The sequence below is a fragment of the Telmatherina bonti genome (assembly GCF_933228915.1).
Source record: "Telmatherina bonti genome assembly, chromosome: 18".
Classification (NCBI taxonomy): Eukaryota; Metazoa; Chordata; class Actinopteri; order Atheriniformes; family Telmatherinidae; genus Telmatherina; species Telmatherina bonti.
Window position 1 is genome coordinate 29319619 of NC_136616.1, and position 21369 is coordinate 29340987.

The 21369-nt window shown below is 40.3% G+C and overlaps 1 protein-coding gene across 3 annotated transcripts in view; it reads left to right on the forward strand.

Moving 5' to 3' along the window:
- Positions 1-21369, forward strand: part of LOC306768978 (uncharacterized protein) — a 41499-nt gene that overhangs the window by 6344 nt on the left and 13786 nt on the right. The window contains exons 3-11 of one of the 3 annotated variants that reach the window (XM_079257476.1): positions 13795-17092; positions 18215-18276; positions 18853-18891; positions 19015-19275; positions 19451-19752; positions 19983-20203; positions 20432-20566; positions 20723-20821; positions 20937-20989. In XM_079257476.1, coding sequence (XP_079113602.1) covers positions 13795-17092; positions 18215-18276; positions 18853-18891; positions 19015-19275; positions 19451-19752; positions 19983-20203; positions 20432-20566; positions 20723-20821; positions 20937-20989 — 4470 coding nt within the window. The remainder of the gene's footprint in view (positions 1-13794; positions 17093-18214; positions 18277-18852; positions 18892-19014; positions 19276-19450; positions 19753-19982; positions 20204-20431; positions 20567-20722; positions 20822-20936; positions 20990-21369) is intronic. The other 2 variants (XM_079257477.1, XM_079257478.1) reach the window with 2 other exon arrangements.

A 21369-nucleotide genomic window follows, 5' to 3' on the forward strand; every position in this document is an offset into this window, starting at 1 on the left:
CACTAGGAATAAATTTTCCCCAAAGATCACCCCAAAGCAAAGCAAGACAACTGCCAAGGACCCAATACCAACATCTTACACCCCACAGACCTCAGTCAGCATGTTAGATGTTACAGTCCATCACAGTAACATTAAGAAAAGCAAGTATGGTTTGTTAGTCAGGCTTCCCCCAGAAAGCCTCTTCTTTCTGAAACCAACATGGCAGCATTTATTTGCAAAGTTGAACACCACAAAATATCTGGAATGACGTCTAATGGACATTTTTGACAAATGTGGAAATGTTTGGCCATGATTAGAAAAAACACTTCATACCAGCTGTCAAGCATGGTGGTGGAGGGCTGGTGGTTTGGGCTTGTTTAGCTGCCCCAGGACCTGAACACCTTGAACTCCTCTGTATGCCAAAGCATTCGAGTCAAATTGGAGTCCGTCTGTCTGGCAGCTAAAGTTTGGATGAAATTAAATGATCCAGCATGATCCAATGTTCAGATTAATGTTTGGTATATTACTTTTATTTAGTTGTTGATTTTTTATTTTTAAACAGTTGAATTTGTATAGCTGCTCTTTTGGTCAAGTCTTCCTTGCAAAAGAGATCTTCTTGATCTCAGTGGAACCAAATGGTTAAACATAGGTGAAACAATTAAAACCTTGGATTCTCAGGAGGTCCTTGATGGGACTTCCTGGTATAACCTTGATAAAATATTAGTTAATGTGCTGTGTCAAACTGACAGGTGGTTATTTTTGTACTTTAGCTGCTCAGCTATTCTAGTCTGTACACATATCCCGTCCACCGCTGTCCTTGTCGAACTCAGAAATAGATGGAAAACTGTGCCAGTGTGGACCATTTTATTTGCCCAGTTAGATGCCGATGAGGGAACTGTTGTATTTCAGCAGTTTGTCAGCATGTTTATGTCGTTGTGTTGGACATGGTGTGATTTTTAGCCTTTTAGCTTGTTGGTTTAATTATTTTTGGAGGAAAAATCACATGGACACACTTAAATCAAAGATCAAATCATTGAGGTCATGCAATCCTAGAATTACCTGGGGACGGCCGTTGATGGAAATTTGACTTTTTAACATGGAGCGAACCACAATGACCATGTTTTATCCTGTTTTTACTGAATCAGTTTTGCACATGCCAAAAGCATGACAATCCTGTTAATTCTGTCCATCATATAAATACAACTGATGGGATGACTTTACCGAGCTTCTATGTAGGTATGTCAGCTGGAATGGCTGGTCAGATTGATTTCAGAAATATTTGTCCATGTAAATGTGGCTAGTTAGCAGAGGTGGCAATTCCTGGTTCAGAAAGTAAAAGTCATCCCATGTTTTTGGATCTACCTGTACATTTAAAACAGGTGATTTACTAACAAGCTAGTTTACCTGGCAAATAAACTCTGCTCATTAAATTCAGCTCGTTTGGTGACTGGTCGGAACAGCTGCCGGACAGGACTTTTACTTTCTGGACCAGGAATTGCCACCTTTGCTAGTTAGACCCGCCCTTACAGACCGTTTAAAAGCAAGATAATCATGATTAGTTTCTGTGTTTGAGCTCAGAAATCTTCTGACAAGTAAGCCACTTTGTGTTTGATTCCAGTTGCTCATCCATGTGTGAAAAGAGTTTCTGGGTCAACCAAGCGGTCCAACCTCAGAATCAAGTTGTTAAGAGCAATAACTCTGGACAGGACATTGCAGTATGAAGCCACAAGGAGAAAGGAGAACGTTATGGGCTCCACTTTGTCCTAAAGACATCCTCCTAACTGATGAAACTATGAGAAGAAAGAAAATAGATGGAATTAATGCCTGTCAAGATATTCTTGAATAAGAAATAAATGTCCTTGGTTCATTTATATTTTCAGTTTCTTAAAATAGGAAATGTCTCAGGAGTAGCTCACCATATCTGTTGATACAGTGTCAAGTGTGTGAATGTGTCTGAGACATGATGACACCTCGATGTGATGAAAAGCCTCAGCTGTAAGTGAATCCACAGCCTGATGATGTAACGCCAGCTAGACCCACAAAATCACACACCCCATGCTATATCACTATCATTTTCCGCTGTCCCTTTAATTCCAACTCCCCATGAGGTCGAACTTTACATTTCTAAGTGATCAGAAAACAAAAATCTTTTTATTGGGAATCAGATAATTAGTAAAACTGGAGGTGTATGTTGTTGACAATGACTTGCTGTGTGGCCAGTTTCGGAAGAGTGATGGCTGAAGAGCTCAGCTTAAAGACTGCACCTTGTTCACTGAAGAAAACGGTTGAATAAAGTTGTTTGACTGGCACAGCAGGAGAAGAATGCATTGGATATTGTGTTGAGCCAGATGTTAAGTCAGATGTTTAGCCAGATGTTTGATTTTGTTATCCTTTGGTAGGTCACGTCTGTGTGTACAAATTAGGTTTTGTAACTTGTAAGTGTGAAGACATGTTTTAATGTACCACGACTGTTTTTATGTGAAACACTTTGAGTTGCTTTTTATATGAAAAGGCCTTCATAAATTAAATTTGATTTGAGATTTCCTGGCCAACACATTTATCTGTGCTGCTTATTTCACAGAAGCACGATCCTCAGTTGTTGTATCTCGTTGTTTAAGGCATTGAATGAGGTGTTTCAGTTATTTCTAATGAAACAGCTGGAATTACTTACATGCAGAAATATTCGACCAAACATGAATTTCTTTACGTTTTGTGCTAAATTATATCATCTACCAGGGTCCTCAGATAGACACTGCAGCAAAGAAATACAGAAATAAACACAGGAATGTATAAATGTATGAATAAATAGATTAAAAAGTAAGGTAAATGTAGAAATAAACACAAATACATGCATAAATACAGTAAAATAGAAGTATTTATATATTTTAGTCCATTTGTATTTGTTTTTGTGGTTATGATTGTGGCATTTATTGATCCAACCTACATAATGTCCAGTATGCATTTTTGCAGAACCAAAAAGCTTGTACCTCGTGTGGTGTGACTGCTTTCGTCTTGCAGAAATGTCCACCTTGCAAGCTGAAGCTGTGACATAAATTTGAAGAGCTGCTGCCCTCAGATGGACTTCAGCACTTTGCCTCTATGAGAATTACAATCAAATACTCAAATGTTCCAGGATTCAGCTATAAAATGTAACTAATCATATCTGAGGAGGTGCTCTCACAAGGATGAATCAACTTTCAATTATTTCTAAACATGAAAGAATGCAGATATCTAATCTGTCAGAGGTTCCTCAGTAATGCTTTTACTTCCCTGTGCACTCAGTCAAAGGACAAGCAAACTGTTTCCCTCTGTCAAGACTTGCATGTCCAGACCTCATGGTGCTGAGTGATTGCAGCTTTCTGCCTGAGCCGACAGTGATTTATTTTCATCATCGCCTATTAGACGTTCTGCTAACTGGTCCTCAGAGAGAAGAAGCAACTCTCAGAGTGTTAGTTTACACAGCAAGCACATGCGCTGTAACTTTTATATTTCCACATTTCACCAAACGGCGCATCAGCTATTTAAAATAAAAAAAACGGATGTGAATTATTCCTCAAGGCATCTGTCAAAAATATCAAGGAGTAATAAAGCGGCAGAGCTGCAGAGTGATTTACAGCCTCAACATGTGTAGCTGCGTGGTTTGAGTTACCGAGTGGACTCCATGTCCCCTCTGCGTGACGGTTTCAACCCATCTGTCTGTTGCTGGGCATGTCATAGAAGGGCAGGGACTCCCAAAAGCTGCTGAGGTAACCGCACACCCCTGTCTCATGACTTGGGAGCTGTCAGTCAGAAAAGGGTATGTTGGGTGAGGGATGGCAGCTGAACGGGGCGATGATAAGTGATTACACAGCATCACCGCACACATCTACAATAATAAAGTCACAGTATTAGTAAAGAGGAAGATAACTTTTATTATAAAGTAGCAGATTTGGATCCTCTTTCTTCAGATTGAAGGTCTTCAGATAGTTTTATCTTCCCGCTGTGGATCACATGACCAACGATGACTGTAGAGCTGAGTGAATCACAGTGATGAGGAAATAAGAAAGCTGTTTTTCTCCGTCTGTTGCAGGCAGATACCAATCTCACATTCCTCGTCTGCACTGGCAGCAGTCTCCATCCGTCGTCACTGATCTGGGGTCAGGTTACTCATGGTCTGACTTGCTCAGATCATTTGAGAAAATCTGACCTTGTCCAATGGGCGGGGAGGGTATATGCTGCAAATTCATGGAGGGACAGGGGTAATGTTAGCAAGCTGAAAAAAAAAAAAAGAGTTGGAATGCATCTCAAAATGAGACGGTTTGATATTAAAAATACAGTTATGTTTGCAGAGTGTAAGCCAGGGGAGAATTAAATTATTACACGTTTTGGGATTCATAAAGGAAAAAGAAAAACAGGAACGCAGCTAGTGTTTATTCTTACACTGATAAGCGCTGAAAACACTCTCTAAAAGCTTAGATTGGTGGTTGCAGAGTATGAACTCCTGTTTAGATCTTCTATAGATGTTCCAGAGAGGACTTTTTGGTTATTTGTATGTCAAGTTTTAAGCTTTTTCCTAAATGACAAGAAAATGAAGTTGTTTGTGCACCAAATATTAAAAATTGAACTGGCACAAAGATCATAATCTACTTTATTAATAATCTAAAGAATCCAAAATGTTGGAATTTTGAATGTTTAAGAAATTAAATTCCCTAAAAAAAATGCTTACATAGCTTAAATACCCAGCTTGTTATTGACTGGATCCCACATAATCACACACTAAAACGACTTTACCAGTTTACAAGGTTAGACCCCCTTTGTCTTTACAACTGCCTCAAGGTTTAGTGTCAGAGATTCAACAAGATGTTGAAAATCTTCCTCAGAGATTTTGCTCCGTGTGGACATGAAGCATCACACAGTTGCTGCACATCCATGATGAGAACCTCCCGTTCCACAACATCCCAAAGCTGCTCTGTTGGACTGAGATCTGGTGACTGTAGAGACCGTTGGAGTTCAGTGATCTCATTGTCATGTTGAAGAATCCAGCTGGAGATATCCCTGCAACAACACACCTAACTCAAATTAATGAGCCGTTTTGCAGAACTTCTTTGGTTGTTGGATCCATTTAATGTGGGTCAAGTGTGTTGAAGAAGGGATTCATTGAAAACTTGTAGGGCTCCGGCCCTCATAGGCTGGAGCTGAATAGCCCTGCCCTAGAAATCATTGTGTGTGAAAACCCTAATAGATCACAGTTTCTGAAAAACTCAGACCAACAGCAAACCACGTTCAGCATCCCCTTTCTTCCTCATTCTGATGCTCAGTTTGAACTTCAGCAAGTCCTTTTCGCCATGTCATTGTGACTAAATATATTATTTTCTGCCATAAGATTTATTTTATGACCTTGAAAATATTTGTTTATGACTCTTGTGATGGTACTTATGTACACCCATGGAGCCATATTTCCCCCAGCAGCGCTTAGAGCCCGAGAACCCGCATTTCACAAATGCTGCGTCACTTAGCAGCTGAGTTTTGCTTTAAGTCCAGCATTACATGTCAGCAACTGGACATTAACACACTGACCCTTTTAAACGCACACCACAGCTGATTTATTAAAGCATACAGATGTGTTTTTTTTCAGAGGACAACCGAGACAAAAGAAGTGGAAGAATTACTGACTGCGTGTGATTTTGAAGATGCAGGTTTGCTCAGTGACGGATTGTACATTTATTCATCTAACAGAAGAACAGAACAGGATTTTACCGTAGTTTGTCTTGTCAAAGAGGCAAATAAAGTAAAATAAGTTATTTCATTAAAGATGAAGGCAGGGAAAAGGAAGAGAAACTGGTTTGACTTTTCCAAGACATGCATGTCTTATATCTAAATGTCAGTTCATTAATTGTTTGGCAACATAATGCTGTAAAAACATGTTTGGGATGAATGTGTGTGGGTTTAACCCTAGTTAACATTCATCAATCCACCCATAAGTCTCCGTACATACCTGTTTGTCCATGCGTGAGTTTGTTCTGGTGTGAGGTCACTGCCATGAGCCTCTGCCAGGGTAGTGATGACAGCTGAAAATAAAACTGAGCTCTTTTTGGCTCAGCTTCACCTTGCAGTAACACACGGACACACACTCCTACACAAGCACACACAGCCGGGGTTCTGCCAGTCAGCTGTTGTGCCGACGTCAGGTGTTAAGCCCCGTGGTCCAACGGACAGGATAAAGGGGATATATTAGTAATTTGCTGCAATACCCAACAGAGAATGATCCTTTAATGAAAATATTCATCATCACCTTATGATAAACTGTTGACTCAACAGTCTGTAAAGTCAATAGCGGTTCATTATCAAAGACTTCAAGTGAATATACTGGCTCTGAGTACAGGATGTGTCTGGTTGCTTTGCTAAATCCATCGGAGGAATCTGGAAGTGTTTTGGAGCATGATCTGATGTGTGGTACTGCCATGCTTAGAAACAAGACAAACTTAGAAACTTTAGGGGCAACGATGCATCAGACTCAAAGAAAATCCCATCTGATTTATGCCTTTATTTCCAGGCAAAGGGCTTGTCCCCTTCTTTTGAGAATTTATGTAACATTATCTGATGTAAAGACAGGTGGAAGTCAGACTAGACATGTCAGACCAGTGATGGGCAGTGGCTGAAGGGCATAACTCACTATACATGAGTAAATTAAAGGTGCAGTTCAATCAGTTTTATTTATACAGCACATTTAAAACAGCCCCTGCTGACCAAAGTGCTTCACAGTACAGAAAATACAGATGAAATTATTTAAAGTACAATAAAAAAAGAAAAGTAAAACTTAGGGTGACAATAAAACTTCATAATAAGATAGCAATAAAATAAAATGCAAGTAAAAATACAAAAATATAAAACAATACAAGAAAGTATAAAAAGCCAAGGTGTACCCCAAAAAGCTAAGTCTATATGACAAAGGGCCAAGGAGAAAAGATGAGTTTTTAGTCTGGACTTGAACTCAACTCAACTCAACTTTATTTATAAAGCCCTTTAAAACAACCAGAGTTGAAACAAAGTGCTGTACACAATTGGCAAAAATAAAAACAGAATAAAACAGTTCAAATGCAAATAAATAACATAAAAAAAACAAGAGGTCATACAAGGAATACGGAATTAAAACAATAAAACAAACTAAATAAATAGTAAGTAAAAACCAATAATAAAAATAAGGCACACTGACCGGAAACTGTCTTACGTTGGGTTAAAAGCCAAGGAATTAAAACGGGTTTTAAGATGAGTTTTAAAAATGGAGAGGGAGGGAATTGGCCTGCAGAGCGGACCTGACAGACAGAGGAAGATTATTCCAAAGTCTGGGTCCAGCTACAGCAAAGGCTCTGTCCCCCCTGGTCTTTAGCTTTGCTTTCGGAACAGCCAACAAGAGCTGATCGGCTGACCTCAGAGCTCTGGGAGGGAGATAAGGCTGCAGTAGAACCATAAGATAGGGTGGTCCCATGGAGTTTAAACACTTAAAAACAACTAGAAAAGCACTCACAGAGCGCAAACCTCCACCAAGGCCTTTAAAAAGTTCCTGGATCCAAACAGTGATCCGGATCACCACCAGAATTTAGTCAGTTCTTCCTTTTCACATTTTCAAACAAGTCATGAAAATTTCAAGAAAATCCGTCCATAACTTTTTGAGTTATATTACACACAGACAGACATACAACCAAACAGATAAACACTGGCAAAACATAACCTCCTTGGCAGAGGTAATCAATAAAACTTTAAAATTTGCTTGAAAGGCAATGGGAGCCCAATGGAGAGTGTGGAGCACTGGGGTGATGGACTCACATCTTTTTGTTTTAGTTAAGAGACGAGCTGCAGCATTTTGGACGCTCTGTAAGCGTTGCAGTGACATCAAATGTCCAAGGGCATAATAATTTATTATATTAAAAAAAACTTCTATTTTGTTTTTATTCTATAGGAATGGGTCATTTGTATTTATGTGACGCGCCCACATACAAGGCAGCTGCCATATTTGTGCCTTCATTTTTACTACAGTGTCTCTGAATGGACAAACAACTCTGTGTGTGAAATAAGAGTGCTGAAACTGCAGTACTGACTATTTTTATAGATGCTAGATTAGGGTTGGGCAAGTCCAGCCCTTGAGGGCTGCAGTTTCCCTGCTGAAACACACCTGACTTAATCAGCAAACTTGTGCATTGCCTAACACAGGGGTGCCCAAGTCCAGTCCTCGAGATCTACCATCCTGTAACCTTTAGATGCAACCCCTGTCCAGCACAGCTGAGTCAAATAGCTGAATGCCTCTTCTGCATGTCATTCAGTTCTACAGAGGCCTGCTAATGAGCCACTTATTTGATTCAGGTGTGTTGGAGAAGGGTTGCACCTAAAAACAGCAGGATGGTAGATCTCCAGGACTGGACTTGGGCACCACTGGCCTAACATAAAACTCTGCACCAGTTTGCTAATTACCCACTGATTTGAATCAGGTGTGTTGAAGCTCACAGGACTGCAGCTTCTAACGAGCAGAGTTGCCCACCCCTTGTAGAGCACCGTTAATAACCGGGATAAATAATAATTTAGAGGCATAAAAGGCAAGGCAAGTTTATTCATAAAGCACAATTCCACTACATGATGGTTCAAAGTGCATCCCGGAGACAATAAAACACAGCAGAAGACAGTAAACATGTGCACAGCTTTAAAGTAGTTATCTGTTATTGTTGCATCTGAAGCCGTTGAATCCACTCACAGACAAAAACATGCTAATGACTGGAAGAATTTTGGCCACTAACGGCCACCGTCCCTTCACAGCTGTGCTTGGCATTTCAAGTCTTTCTTTGCCCATTTTAACAGCTATCAGGGGTCACCAATACTGGTCCTTGAGGGCTACCAACCTGGATGTATTTGTGTGTTTCCCTGATACAACACACTTGATTTAAATAAAGAAGTTCTCCAACAACCACCTGCTTGTTAATGAGCCACTGATTTGGGAGAGGTGTGTTATACTAAGGAAACACTAAAAACCTGCAGAACAGTAGGCCTTGAGAACCAGAGTTGGTGACCCCTTCACTAGATGCAGATAAAATCCTTACATACAGTCTCTTTTAAACAAGTGGTTCTTAAACTTTTTAAGCCATGACCCCCTAAGATAGCATACATTGGTGTTGGCGACCCCACCTGCAGCGACAACTGATTATGGGATACATGTAATCCTGCAGCCATTCTCTTAATGTGAGGCTGGAAAACTGCCACAATCTTAAAAAATAAGGAGGATAAAATGTTTTTTGGTGAATTCAGTTCACAGCTGTGATAAGGTACTTACAAACCCAAAATCAAGTTTTTCATACACCATGTATTCTAACTTTGTTGTTTCTGCATTAATATGTTAATAATTAAAATGCTAATTTCACACATTTATCTCCTTTAACGTTTTGACTTCGACAGTCTTGGTAAAAATTCCAAATTTATTTGGTAGATCTAGATCTTATATATATTTTACAACTGCCTTACAACGCCTTGACATGATCTTCCGAACCCCATGGAGGTCCAAACTGCCATTTTGATAATCACTTTTTTTAAACAAGATCAAAATCTATGAAAAAAGGCATATTGTATTAGTTTAGGATTCTTACCATGTTGTCATTTGATTAATTTTTCCCAGTATAAAAATATATATTTCTCACAGCAATTTACAGAGACTTAAAAATCTTGACTTGGGTCAGGTATGTTGCACCTGGGAAACACTAAAACCTGCAGCCCTCCAGGACCAGAGTTGGTGACCCCTGCTTAAAACATGTGGAAAAAATGCTGGACTTCAGCTTAGCACAGTGGCTGCCAATAATCTGGCAGAGAAGAAGAGACTTAAACAACTTTAAGAAGGGCTATGAACAGGTTGGGGAAACAAGGAAGCAATTAGAAAAACTCAGGTGGGCCGAATCTGATTGATGATGAGTAAATGGCAGAGCAGGAAAAAGAACCATAACACTATTTTTAATTTATTTGGGTCTTTGCAATGGCCTCATTCTTTTCATTTTCAGCCATTCAGTTAGTTTTGCTGCAGTGCAGGATCATAACCCTGCTGCATGACCCAAATTTAGCCTAAACTTGGCTGTCTAACAGACAACATAAACTCTCATGGTAAACACAGGACTTTGTGATTGACTAAATAATTGCATAAAAAGTAAGGAATTTTGTGTTTAATTGATTACATGTCCCCCTTTAATGATAACAAAACAAGTCTAATTTTTTTTCTATCCATCAATTGACTGTTTGTGGGGTTGTTGTGCTGATATATGCTGATTTCCACCAAGTATTGCTTTTAATATACTATGAGAAATCGACTTTTTAAATGTTTTTTTTTCTTTCTGTAGAATGATATACCAAATCTACACCAAGTTGTCATAGTTAAAAAATACTGATTAGTCACCTCTACAAAGAAGTGTATAGTTAGGTCTTGTTTTGGAAATCTGAAATAAAATAATTACCAGAGAAAGAGATCTTTGTCTAAGAAAGTTTGATTAAAACAGCTGCAGCTGTAAGAAGATGTTTAGAATGGCAAGATTGAGGGCACCATCTGACAAACAAACCCATCTGACTAACAAAGTGTTCTGGCTAACTTTTAAAGATACAGTGAGATGTGAGAGGTGATGGGCTCAAAACACTTCCAATTGACACAAAGCAGTCTATCCGATGTTCAGTTAAAACATTATCCTTGCTGTCTCTGAGGTACACGGAGATCCTAAAGAGATGACCTTGTCTGGTAGGGCTGTGACAATACGCTTTTGTCCCGATTCGATTTGATTCCAATTTTTTTGGGTGCCGATTCAAATTAAATTGCGATTCTCACAATTCTTCGATATTGCTGATTTTTGTAGATTAAAAGCAAAAAAAAAAAAAAAAAAAAAAAAAGTACAAAACTTTCTTTTTGGTCGTCATATTTTTTTTATTTCAATTGGGAAAAACAACACAGTAGCCAGACCATCTCTGTTGTCATAATGCCCAAGATTACAAGTTAAAAGATCAATAAAAACAACAAAAATGACAAAAATTTTGTAATGGATTAAATTTATTTATTTGAAGAAAAAAAAAAAAAAAAAAAACCGATTTTTTAAACAAAAAAATAAATAAAATCGATTTTAAAATTGTGAAGGAAAAAAATCCAGATTTTCTATTTTTCAGTTCGATTTTCCTACCCCTATTGTCTGGTCCACAGAAGTATGTTTTATCTGGCTGTCATATAATTGCCTGGGTATGAAGGTTTAAGCTAATTAAAAAAAAAAAAAAAGTTTGGTTTCCATCTCAGCTGCAGCCACACAAAGACCATTAGTACAGTAAACCGTGACCATTAGAATAGAACTACAGCTGAATCACACTTAGATACAAATTGATTTCAATGTTAACATTGATTATTTTTAAACAGAAAATGGATGGATCTAATATGTTTATATTTATTTTACCTCATTTTTTGCACCTTATAACGGTTTGCACTTTTTCAATAATTAATCAATTTCAATAATAATATCATAGTAAGGGCATTGTAACGGTATGTAGTTGACATATCATCCTCTCACAACATTCGTGCTTTTACGCTGAAGGCAACCTGAACCGGAAGACAGACGTGGTACGTCATATCCGTCATCTCCTACTACCGGAGAGGCTAATGCTGGCGGCTAAACGCGCACTTTCATTAAACGGAGGAAACATTTAAGTTCATCGCAAGCAGAAGATACTCACGGATATCGAGTGGTATGTAACAAAAAGTTAAACACATCGCGGACGACATGCTTTATGTTAACGTCCATGTTTCTGATGCTTGTCATTGTGTGACCGTGTTTAGCGTCAGTGCAAACAGGCCTCGGAAAAACCAAATATTGACGCACTTTAGCACCTGGTTGGATATTAAAACCCTAGAATAAGTGCTTTATCAATTCTCGGGCAAAATAAGATAGATGTTGGTGATATAAAACAGCACAGTTTTATATATTAACAATCCCATCGTGCGAGATATTTATTTAGTCATTTTGTAGACTATTTTGAATATTACACAATACAGGTTGTTGTTATAGATGCTTAATTTAAACGTAAAAATTGGGCTACTATAGCCCCTTAAATAACCACAATTAAACAGCATCAAGCCCGGACCTCAGCTCCATCTCCCTGCCCTGAAGTGTTTTCCTTCCGAGACTCCGTGACAGCATCCTGCCTTGGTGAAGACTTCCCGTCGTTATCAGTGACATTTGGTGGGATCTTTCCATCTTCCACTGTATCCAGAGGGGCCATCTCCACATTGACCATAGTGCCAGCTCTCCTGACCAGCTTGCTCTCCATTATTCACGCTGTCTGCCCAGAAAACATCAGACTGCTGCTGGGTTGGTCATACAGTATGTGCCCACTGAAAATAAACATTTTCAGTGTTTTGTGCTAGCACCTGATTATTTGTATCTTATAAGGGAATATGTTCCCAATGGTTAGGCTCAGCTGAGTTTAACATACCAGAGCACATTGAGGAGTGTATTTTAGAATGACTAAGTACTGTTTTATTTATGTGGGTAACTTGTAGCCTTAAGGCGTTCAGTTAATATAGTCAATATGTGGGATTGTGATTGTTTCACTCACTGAAATGGTTTTGGGTATTTGTGAAATTTCAGAGAAACAAGAAAACTTGTCTTAAGCTGTTTTTTTTCTTGCACTTGAATACCAATTGAGAAGATAAATATTGGAAAAGTTAGGTTGTTTTTGCCGACCAAGCTCATCATGGCATCCCAAGCCCACCCCATATCCATCAGATGAGGTCCACGGATGGTGACAGGTTACAAGATGCCCAGATGAAGGTGGACTTACTCCTTGAGTGACCGGCACCGAATCCATGGGTATACTGGCAACCAGTTGAGGCACCACTACCGCCAAGCTGATGACCAGACTCTGCAAGAGACTTGTGACCCACCTTGGCCAAAGAACAGCACAATGCTTTTCTATTTTCTGTATTTGTACCTACAGAGTCCTTATTTGGATTGCTCATTCCTCTAGGTTCATCTAGTTGACCAGATACATAATGTAGGAGTTAAGTTGAAAGATTAAATTCAAGCTTCATCGTGTTTAACCATCATTAAAACTGTATTGTAAAAATGACAGTGCAGCAACATAATTTATGATATGTTTTGTTCTAGCTTAGTTTTGCCTAGTTGTCAGATTAGCTTTATGGTGATTTTGACTGTTAATATTTACTTTAAATAAATTTTAGAATGTGGCATTAAAAGTCCAATACCTCCATTCACGATGACTAAGTCAAGAAGTAACTGTTTATTACAAATCCATAAGTTGGAAGACCACTTGATCCTAAAACCAAAGATTTACAACAGGATCAGAGGGGAACACATGATTCAGAACTATAGAATTGAATATAGCAACTTGTAAATCTTATACTAACTCTAAGAGATAAACTAGTTCCAAAGTAATGTTTAAACTCCAAGAACTTTTGTGCAATTTCTTTTAATTTTTAATTTCTAACGAGCTAAAGTCTTTCCAAACATCATCTTGAGGGCCAGGTCTTTTTTCTTTTTTTTTTTTTTTTTTTTTTATTATCCAGGAAATAAATTAACTTTTCTTTCATGTTCTGTGTTTACTATTATGGCATTGTGTTGTCTTTTTCTCACCCCTGATATGTTTTTACCCCCTCCCCTGTTCTTCCTCAGTAGTGAAGACCTCAAATTTAAGTTGATGTAGCTGAAAGAAGACGTTGGCGTGGCCAAACTTGGAGGGACCTTCTAAACAATGGATTTCTGTCATCCAATTAGTCCAGTCCCCCTCAATAACCCACACTTTTTTTTTTTTTGAACTTTTCAGCTTTTCTTTCCCATCGAAGCATTGCACTCCTCCTCCTGCTCCAGGGCCACTACCGAGCCCCCTCCTTGGAGGGCTTCCAGGGAACGCGCTACTGATTAGGGGGCAAGCTGCATCTTTGCAGTTGGGTCAGCTGAAAGCCCACCTTGCATTGACTCACATAAACAATGTTCTTGCTGTTGGTGGCCGAGCTGTGACTCCACCCTCACCAACTGCTGTAGCCATCAATCTTCTGAACCTTCTAAAGATCGCCAACACCATGTCCCATCCAATGTATAACCCCTATGCCTCTGGTAAACAAAATTCCTCCCAAGGGCAATATGGATTTTCCAGTGTACCGACAGATAGAGACCCTCGGACAGCATCACCTCATCTTAGATCTGGATCCAGCTTCAGTTCTTCTGGGCTCCCTGGTGGGCCGATGGAGAGAGACCCTCGGATGACATCGTCTCATCTTGGACCTGGATCCACCTTCAATTCTTCTGGGCTCTCCGGTGAACCAGTGGATAGGAACTCTCAGATTGCATCCCCTCATATTGGACCAGGATCCAGCTTCAATTCTTCTGGACTCTCCAGTGGATTTATAGAAAAGGACCCTCGTATGGCCTCGCCCTATCTTGGTCCTGGATCCAGCTTCAGTTCCTCTGGATATTCCAGTGGGCCAACAGAAAGGAACCCTATGATGGCATCGCCTCACCTTGGACCTGACTCCAGCTTCGGTTCTTCTGGACTCTCCTCTGGACCGGGAGAAAGGAACACTATGATGGCATCACCTCACCTTGGACCTGGATCCAGCTTCAGTTCTTCTGGACTCTCCTCTGGACTGGGAGAAAGGAACACGATGATGACTTCACCTCACCTTGGACCTGGATCCAGCTTCAGCTCTTCTGGACTCTCCAGCGGCCTGACAGAAAGGAACCCTCTGATGGCATCGTCGCATCTTGGACCTGGATCCAGCTTCGGTTCTTCTGGACTCTCCACTGGACCGGGAGAAAGGAACCCTATGATGGCATCACCTCATCTTGGACCTGGATCCAGCTTCAATTCTTCTGGACTTCCCAGCGGACCGACAGCAAGGAACCCTTCGATGGCATCGCTTCATCCTGGATCTGGATCCAGCTTCAATTCTTCTGGACTCCCCAGTGGACCGACAGAAAGGAACCCTCCAATGGCATCGCCTCATCTGGGACCTGGATCCAGCTTCAATTCTTCTGGACTCACCAGTGGGCCAACAGAGAGGGACCCTCGAAAGGCATCGCCTTATCTTGGTCCGGGATCTAGCTTCAGTTCTTCTGGACTCTCCAGTGGGCCAACGGAGAGGGACCCTCGAAAGGCATTGCCTCATCTCGGACCTGGATCCAGCTTCAATTCTTCTGGATTGTCCAGTGGGCCAGTGGAGAGGGACCCTAGAAAGGCATCACCTCATCTCGGACCTGGATCCAGCTTCAATTCTTCTGGACTTTCCAGTGGGCCAAACGAGAGAGACCCTCGAAAGGTATCGCCTCATAGTGCATCGGGATCCAGTTTCAGTTCATCTGGGCTTTCTAGCAGGCCTACAGAGAGGGACCCTCGAAAGGCATCGTCTCATCTTGGACCTGGATCCACCTTAAGTTCTTCTACTGGTTCTACTGTAACTGTTGGAAACACAATGGGAACTGTACCACCAATTTTGTCCCAGCCTCCGAGTTACAAACCCGAAAGAAGTGGGGCTACAGATGACAGCATAGAGAGGTCTGTAGACTTGCATCTTAGCAGAGCCAGGGAGGAGGTTCGACATCAATCTGCAAGCCAGGGCAGTCATTTTACCAGCACTCAAAGAGATGAGTTTCCTTCTTCAGGCACAGGCGCAACCTCGTTTTTGACATCCTCAGCCTCTCAAGGACACTCTAATGTTAAAAGTGGTAGTAGCTCCTTGGACTGGTTGCCAATCTGCAAAAAGACCAGTGAAGATAACTCCTCCAAAATGCATTCATCTGCTTCATCTGACTATCAAAGCAGTGGTGATGGTAGATTTAACACCTCTGGCGAAGGAAATTGTGAGATGCAGTCAATTCCAGGTTTAGGGGATTATGATGAAGCTATGTCAGACAAATCTGTCCCCCCTACTCAATCTGGTCGCCCCAAGTACACATCAGAATCAGCCTCTAACATCCTTCTACACTTTGGACTTGAAAAGGAGGACCTAGAACATCTCATCTTGTATCCTGAAGACCAGATCACCCCTGATAACCTGCCTTTCATACTGAGACAAATCCGCATTCAGAAAAAGAGCTCAACTGCAGCCAAGTCAGTATCATATTCTACAACTCAGTCCACTACAACAATGAGTGGGGTGGACACATTAGGTACTTCAAGAAGGGCAGGAATTAACCAGGATGAAATTTCATCGGCTATTCTTAAACCAAGTAAAGTAATTGATTATGGACATACTGGCAAATATACTGGAGGGGTTGGAGATGAAATGGGAAGGTCTGTTAAATCGAGTAGTAGTGGAAGTGGAGGTGCATCACTGATGGACACTTTCAGTGGTAGCAGCCGAGAGCCCCTGCAAAGAAGTACAGCAGAGGTGAAAAGCAGTTCCTTTGTTTCTTCACACAATCAGATCAGCTCTGTCACAAGTCTTAGCTCAATGAGAAGCTCTGGGGCTCCTCCAGCCAGTGACCCAACTAAACGATTGCCGGCCCAACAAAACCAGACCTCACAGCCAATCTTTTCCAATTTCTCTCTGCCGAAAAAAGACACAGACATGAGACAAATGAATTCAGAGACCTTGAAATCTCTTGCTTTGAAAAAGTCAGAACCAGATCTCAAATCAACACCAAAAACCCAACCATCCTGCACTTTATATCGTGGTGTTCATCCAAGCCGCCCTGGCCTTGTGGTCATTGGCAGGAATGATGACAATTTTAACAACACTCAGACTAAAACTCAAGGACAAGCATCAAAGGTTGCTGAGCAGGCGAAGAAGCAGCAGACACAGTGGCAGCAACCACATAAACAGTTACTGCAAAGGGGCCAAGCTTTGCAGCCGAGGGTTTTAACTGCTGTAAAGCCGGCTCCTCTTCAGTCTATTGGCCCGGGGGTCGTCACTGTTCCTCCAGCTCCACCTCTGCCAAGGTCCAGTGCGAAAGAGTGCCCACCTGAAAAGACGCTGTCGCCCACCGGCAAGGGGTTACCCGCAAAGGCTGGAGTTTTCAAGCATATTCCAACGCCAGCCATGCTGCAGGATTATGCAGCGGCTACACCGAGAACATTTCCTCACAGCTGTGTTCTTTGTAACAAAGAATGTACCAGTATGAAGGTGAGTGAAAGACTGCACTTCTACATGTAGAAAAACCTTTTTAATGTTTGACTTTTTTTTTAATATATTTTTTTTAATTTTTATTATTATTGTGCAAATTCCATTTCAAATGTTTTCATTACTAAATAGTGTTACACTCAGTTTTCATGATGATACTGGAAAGTATTTTATTGAAAATATGCTTGAGTACTTTGTTTTTAAAGCTGTAAAATTAGCCTCATTATGGATTTCTAATATTTGAAGCAATTGTAAAACCTTGTCAACAAATATTAATCTGTCCCAGGTTAAATTTTGTATACCAAAATGGACAATTTACAAGTGTTTCTGTTCTCTAATATGTGATTCACATGTAATTGTGCTATACATTGGCCATCACTGCTTAACACTGACCATTTCACATATAAAATGATGAGAAAACAGTTATTTTAATTAGTCCTTGAAAATGGAACCAAAGTTTTAACATGGCAAGGAAGAATCTCCAGTCTTTAGTTTTAAATGGAGCATATTTTGATCATCTATCAATTCTATGTAATCTATCAGATATATTTGTTTTGTTTGTCTTGTTAAAAAGTCGTACAGAATATAAAGAACTATTGTGCTCAAGCAGCAGGACGTTTTCACCACTGCATTTACTGTTTGGTTCCATGAACAAGAAACCTTCCACTTCAGTCCATCTTCCACATCGACTGTCAACTGCTGCAGCTATAAAAAAAGAAAATTCAAGTTGATATTTTTGCCTCGTTCCAAACCTGACCTTTACCCAGACGTCTGCAAACCCCACGGAGATTGGAGGACCCACAACACTGAAGAGTTGATTGAGACAGCTTCCAGAGCCCAAGAAGACTCTTTTCTTTTGGCTGTTACGGCACTTTTTTTTTTTTTTTTTTAATCATAAAGACTTTACTATCAAATATAATTGCCAAGATACTTTTGGATCATTTGTTGTCAGTTATTTTGTCCCTATTTGGATATAGTGTTTGTCATGAAAATTTCTCCTAATTGAGTGTTGTTATGAATTATTGTAAAGCACTATTTGAACTTTTTGTTCATGTCAAAGACTACTGAGAAATGTGCACAGTTGTGATGACAATGAACTCTTAAAACATCTCTGACTATTTGCAGGATTGGCTTTCCCATCAGAACACCAGCCTTCACCTTGAGAACTGCAGGCTCCTACGAACTAGGTGTGTTATTCTTTGAACTTTTCTTTCAGAGTGCTCTATTTTGAGATGGATAACGCACTGTCTAGCCAAACAAGTCACAATGTTAATTTCTTTTGACTATTTGTTACGAGCAAAACTCAATGGAATTGATCAACAAAGACTGCCGTTTATTTTGCCTAATTTAAAGAAGAATCTGGATAATTGAACCTCATTTATAATTGTATAATTGAACCCTAAGAACAAATGTGGTCTTGGTGGTCGAAATTTCCAGTGTCTTACATGAGTTACAAGAGTACAAAAGTTTAATTACAGCCATGGACAGGATGTATTTGCCTAATCACTTCATTGAGGAGTACACAGATAATGATCATATTTCTTCTTGTAACAACATGGGATCCCTCACAAATTTACCAATAGTCTGTGTTAAGAATTTCTTGAATTGTTAAAGATTTTACGCTCTAATGAACAATATAAATAAATTATTCAAGAATGGGTTCTGTGAGATACTTTGTTCTGTTGTCTGACTGCAGATACTGTTAAGTCAAAATGCCTTTTTTTTTTAATGGGTATGTTTTTTTTTTTTTGTCTTCCCACCAGATACCCGCACTGGGATGGTGAGATTCTGCCATCGAGGAGGTATATTATTCTTTTAAACTAGCAGCTCTGACACGCTCAGCTGTGATCCAGAGTCCTCATTATATTTGCAAGTTTTCCTTTTCTATCATTTAACTCTGTACATTGGTCATTGTACCTTGTTAGTAATTCAGGTAAAGCTGTCAAGCCTTTGCCCTCAACAACTGCCCAGACCTCCCAGAACCTTCTCCAACAAACCAGGCATGAGAATCCCAGCAGCCATTCTGGATCCCGCAGCCCACGTCGCCGCAGCAGCTTGGAGAGCAGGCGGGAAAAACGAAGCAGCCGTTCTCGGTCACGTAGCCCACGCCAATACTATGCCTCAGAAGGTAGACGAGAGAAACGTAGCAGCAGATCGCCGACATATAGTACCAGACACACTCGCAGGTTGGTGAAAACTGAATTTATATTTGCAGAATATCATACAAAGCCAGTTTTTATTAGTGAATGTCCTGCAAAGTACCAAAAAAGAGCAATTAGGTTTTTATTTTCTTTGAATTTGTATCAGGAATAATGGTGAGGAGAGTTATTAAAACCATTCAAATGAATTTGAATAATTCAGCAATATTCCCTTTAGGTCCCGGTCTCGTTCTATGTCTCCATGGTATGACCGACCGACCTCCTCCAGTTATCTGTCACGTTCAAGGAGTTGTGAGAGACGCTCCTCGCCCAGGAGGAGAGATGACAAATGGTCGTCACCAAGAAGGAGCCGCGAGCAACGATCGCCACCAAGGAGAAATGATGACAGACGGTTGACGCCGATGAGAAGCCGGGACAGACGAACTTCCACCGAAAGGTCACAGCCTCAGCGAAAGAGGTCGAGCAGCGCAGAAAGGCTGGCCAAAAGACTGCTGGAAACATCAGGTTGGAAAAATGGCAAATATTCAAAGATTTCTGATATTTAAGGGCAAAAGTGAGAAATACTGAGTTTGTTGCATGTTTACAACATATTTAGTTCACTGCTGTGGAAGATGAGCAAAGTCAGTAGCAAGGCTGCATTTTTATGGCTTTACATTTGTTCTTATTAAAAATCTGAAAGATGATGAAAACTCTTAAAGACTTGTCACCCACCAAAGATTTTTTTAATCTTCCAGCTGTCCAGTCTCTGCAAAATCCGTCTGATCTCGAGGCCATGGTTAAAACTCTGGCTCCTGCTCTAATCGCTGAGCTAGCAAAGATCAAATCTGCATCTTCATCATCAGCCTCTGCTGCCTCGTCATCCTCCTCCAGTGCAGCAAAAAAGGACTCATCTACTAAGGTGACTAAAGCAAAGGGCCTTCAAAAGAGCGGGCCAAGTTCTTCTGCCAAGCCAAAGGTAGGCGTGTGTTTATTTATCTGGAAAATGGGGCAACATTTTACATTGGCAAAAGTTTCGTCCTTTTTTCATTCTTGTAGCCCAAACTCATTGACATATCAACAAAGTAAAAGTAATCTCTTCAATTTAAAAGATTTTTTGTTTTCATGACAATCAGATTGGACATAATCCAGATCCGTTGATAACGGCAGCTTTTTTCAAGCCTATAATTTGTTTTTTTTTTCTCAGCAGGGTAAATCCTCACCTCCAACCATGGTGAGGCTCGAAGGAATAAGTATTGCTCACTCACATAAAGATGTGTTAATGGCAATGGAAAACTTAGGGAAAACCAAGTCAGTGGTGGTGTTCAGGTCCAAGCAAGAGGTGAGTATCCGAACTGCAAAGGTTTTTACTCTTTTCAAATAAACATCCTCCACATGAGCTTAAACAAGTTCCTCGAAAGATAAAGCCACAGCACTGCCTGACTATCCATTCTTAAATTCTTTTAAGGCAACTTCTGTCTTGTGTTCTCATTTGTAGGCAGTCGTGTGTTTTGAGAAAGTGGAAGATGCTGAGAAACTGAGGGAGAAAAAGACCATAAACATCCAAGGAATTGTGGTCACTGTTGTCAGAGAAAAGGTACGCCACGCTGTCTCACTGCATTGGTCACTGCAAGACTTCTGTCACCATTTGTTTGATGCATTGTGGCCATGCTGTTTATGATCAGTTTAATAGAAAAAAATCATCTTTACAGGATACTGTTGCTAAGAGGCCTGTTGCGATTTCTACAAAGAAGCCTCCACAGCAGTAAGTCATGTTTTTCTTACAGACTTGTCTGTTTTGTTTATGTCCTTTAAAGACACACTACAGCGCTTTTGCCATTTTCCCCGTCACGCACCTCCTATCAATGGCTAATTCAGCATCCATCCTGGATCCTACCTGACCTGTTAGCCCTCTTCAGCCAGCAAAAGACGATCTTACCATCACTCTTGTTTTGTCCCTTTCTCTTTTTTTAATCTTCCTGTGTTTCTTTGCTGAATCAGCAATGTTATGTGTTCAAAACAGCCAGTTCCTTATTATACCGTGTGTTAATGTGTCATAAAACAACTTTGGGATGTTGAGTTTAAGGTCACAAAGTTATGAAATGCATCTTTAAGTGATTGGACAACTCTGTTTATCCTTTTAAC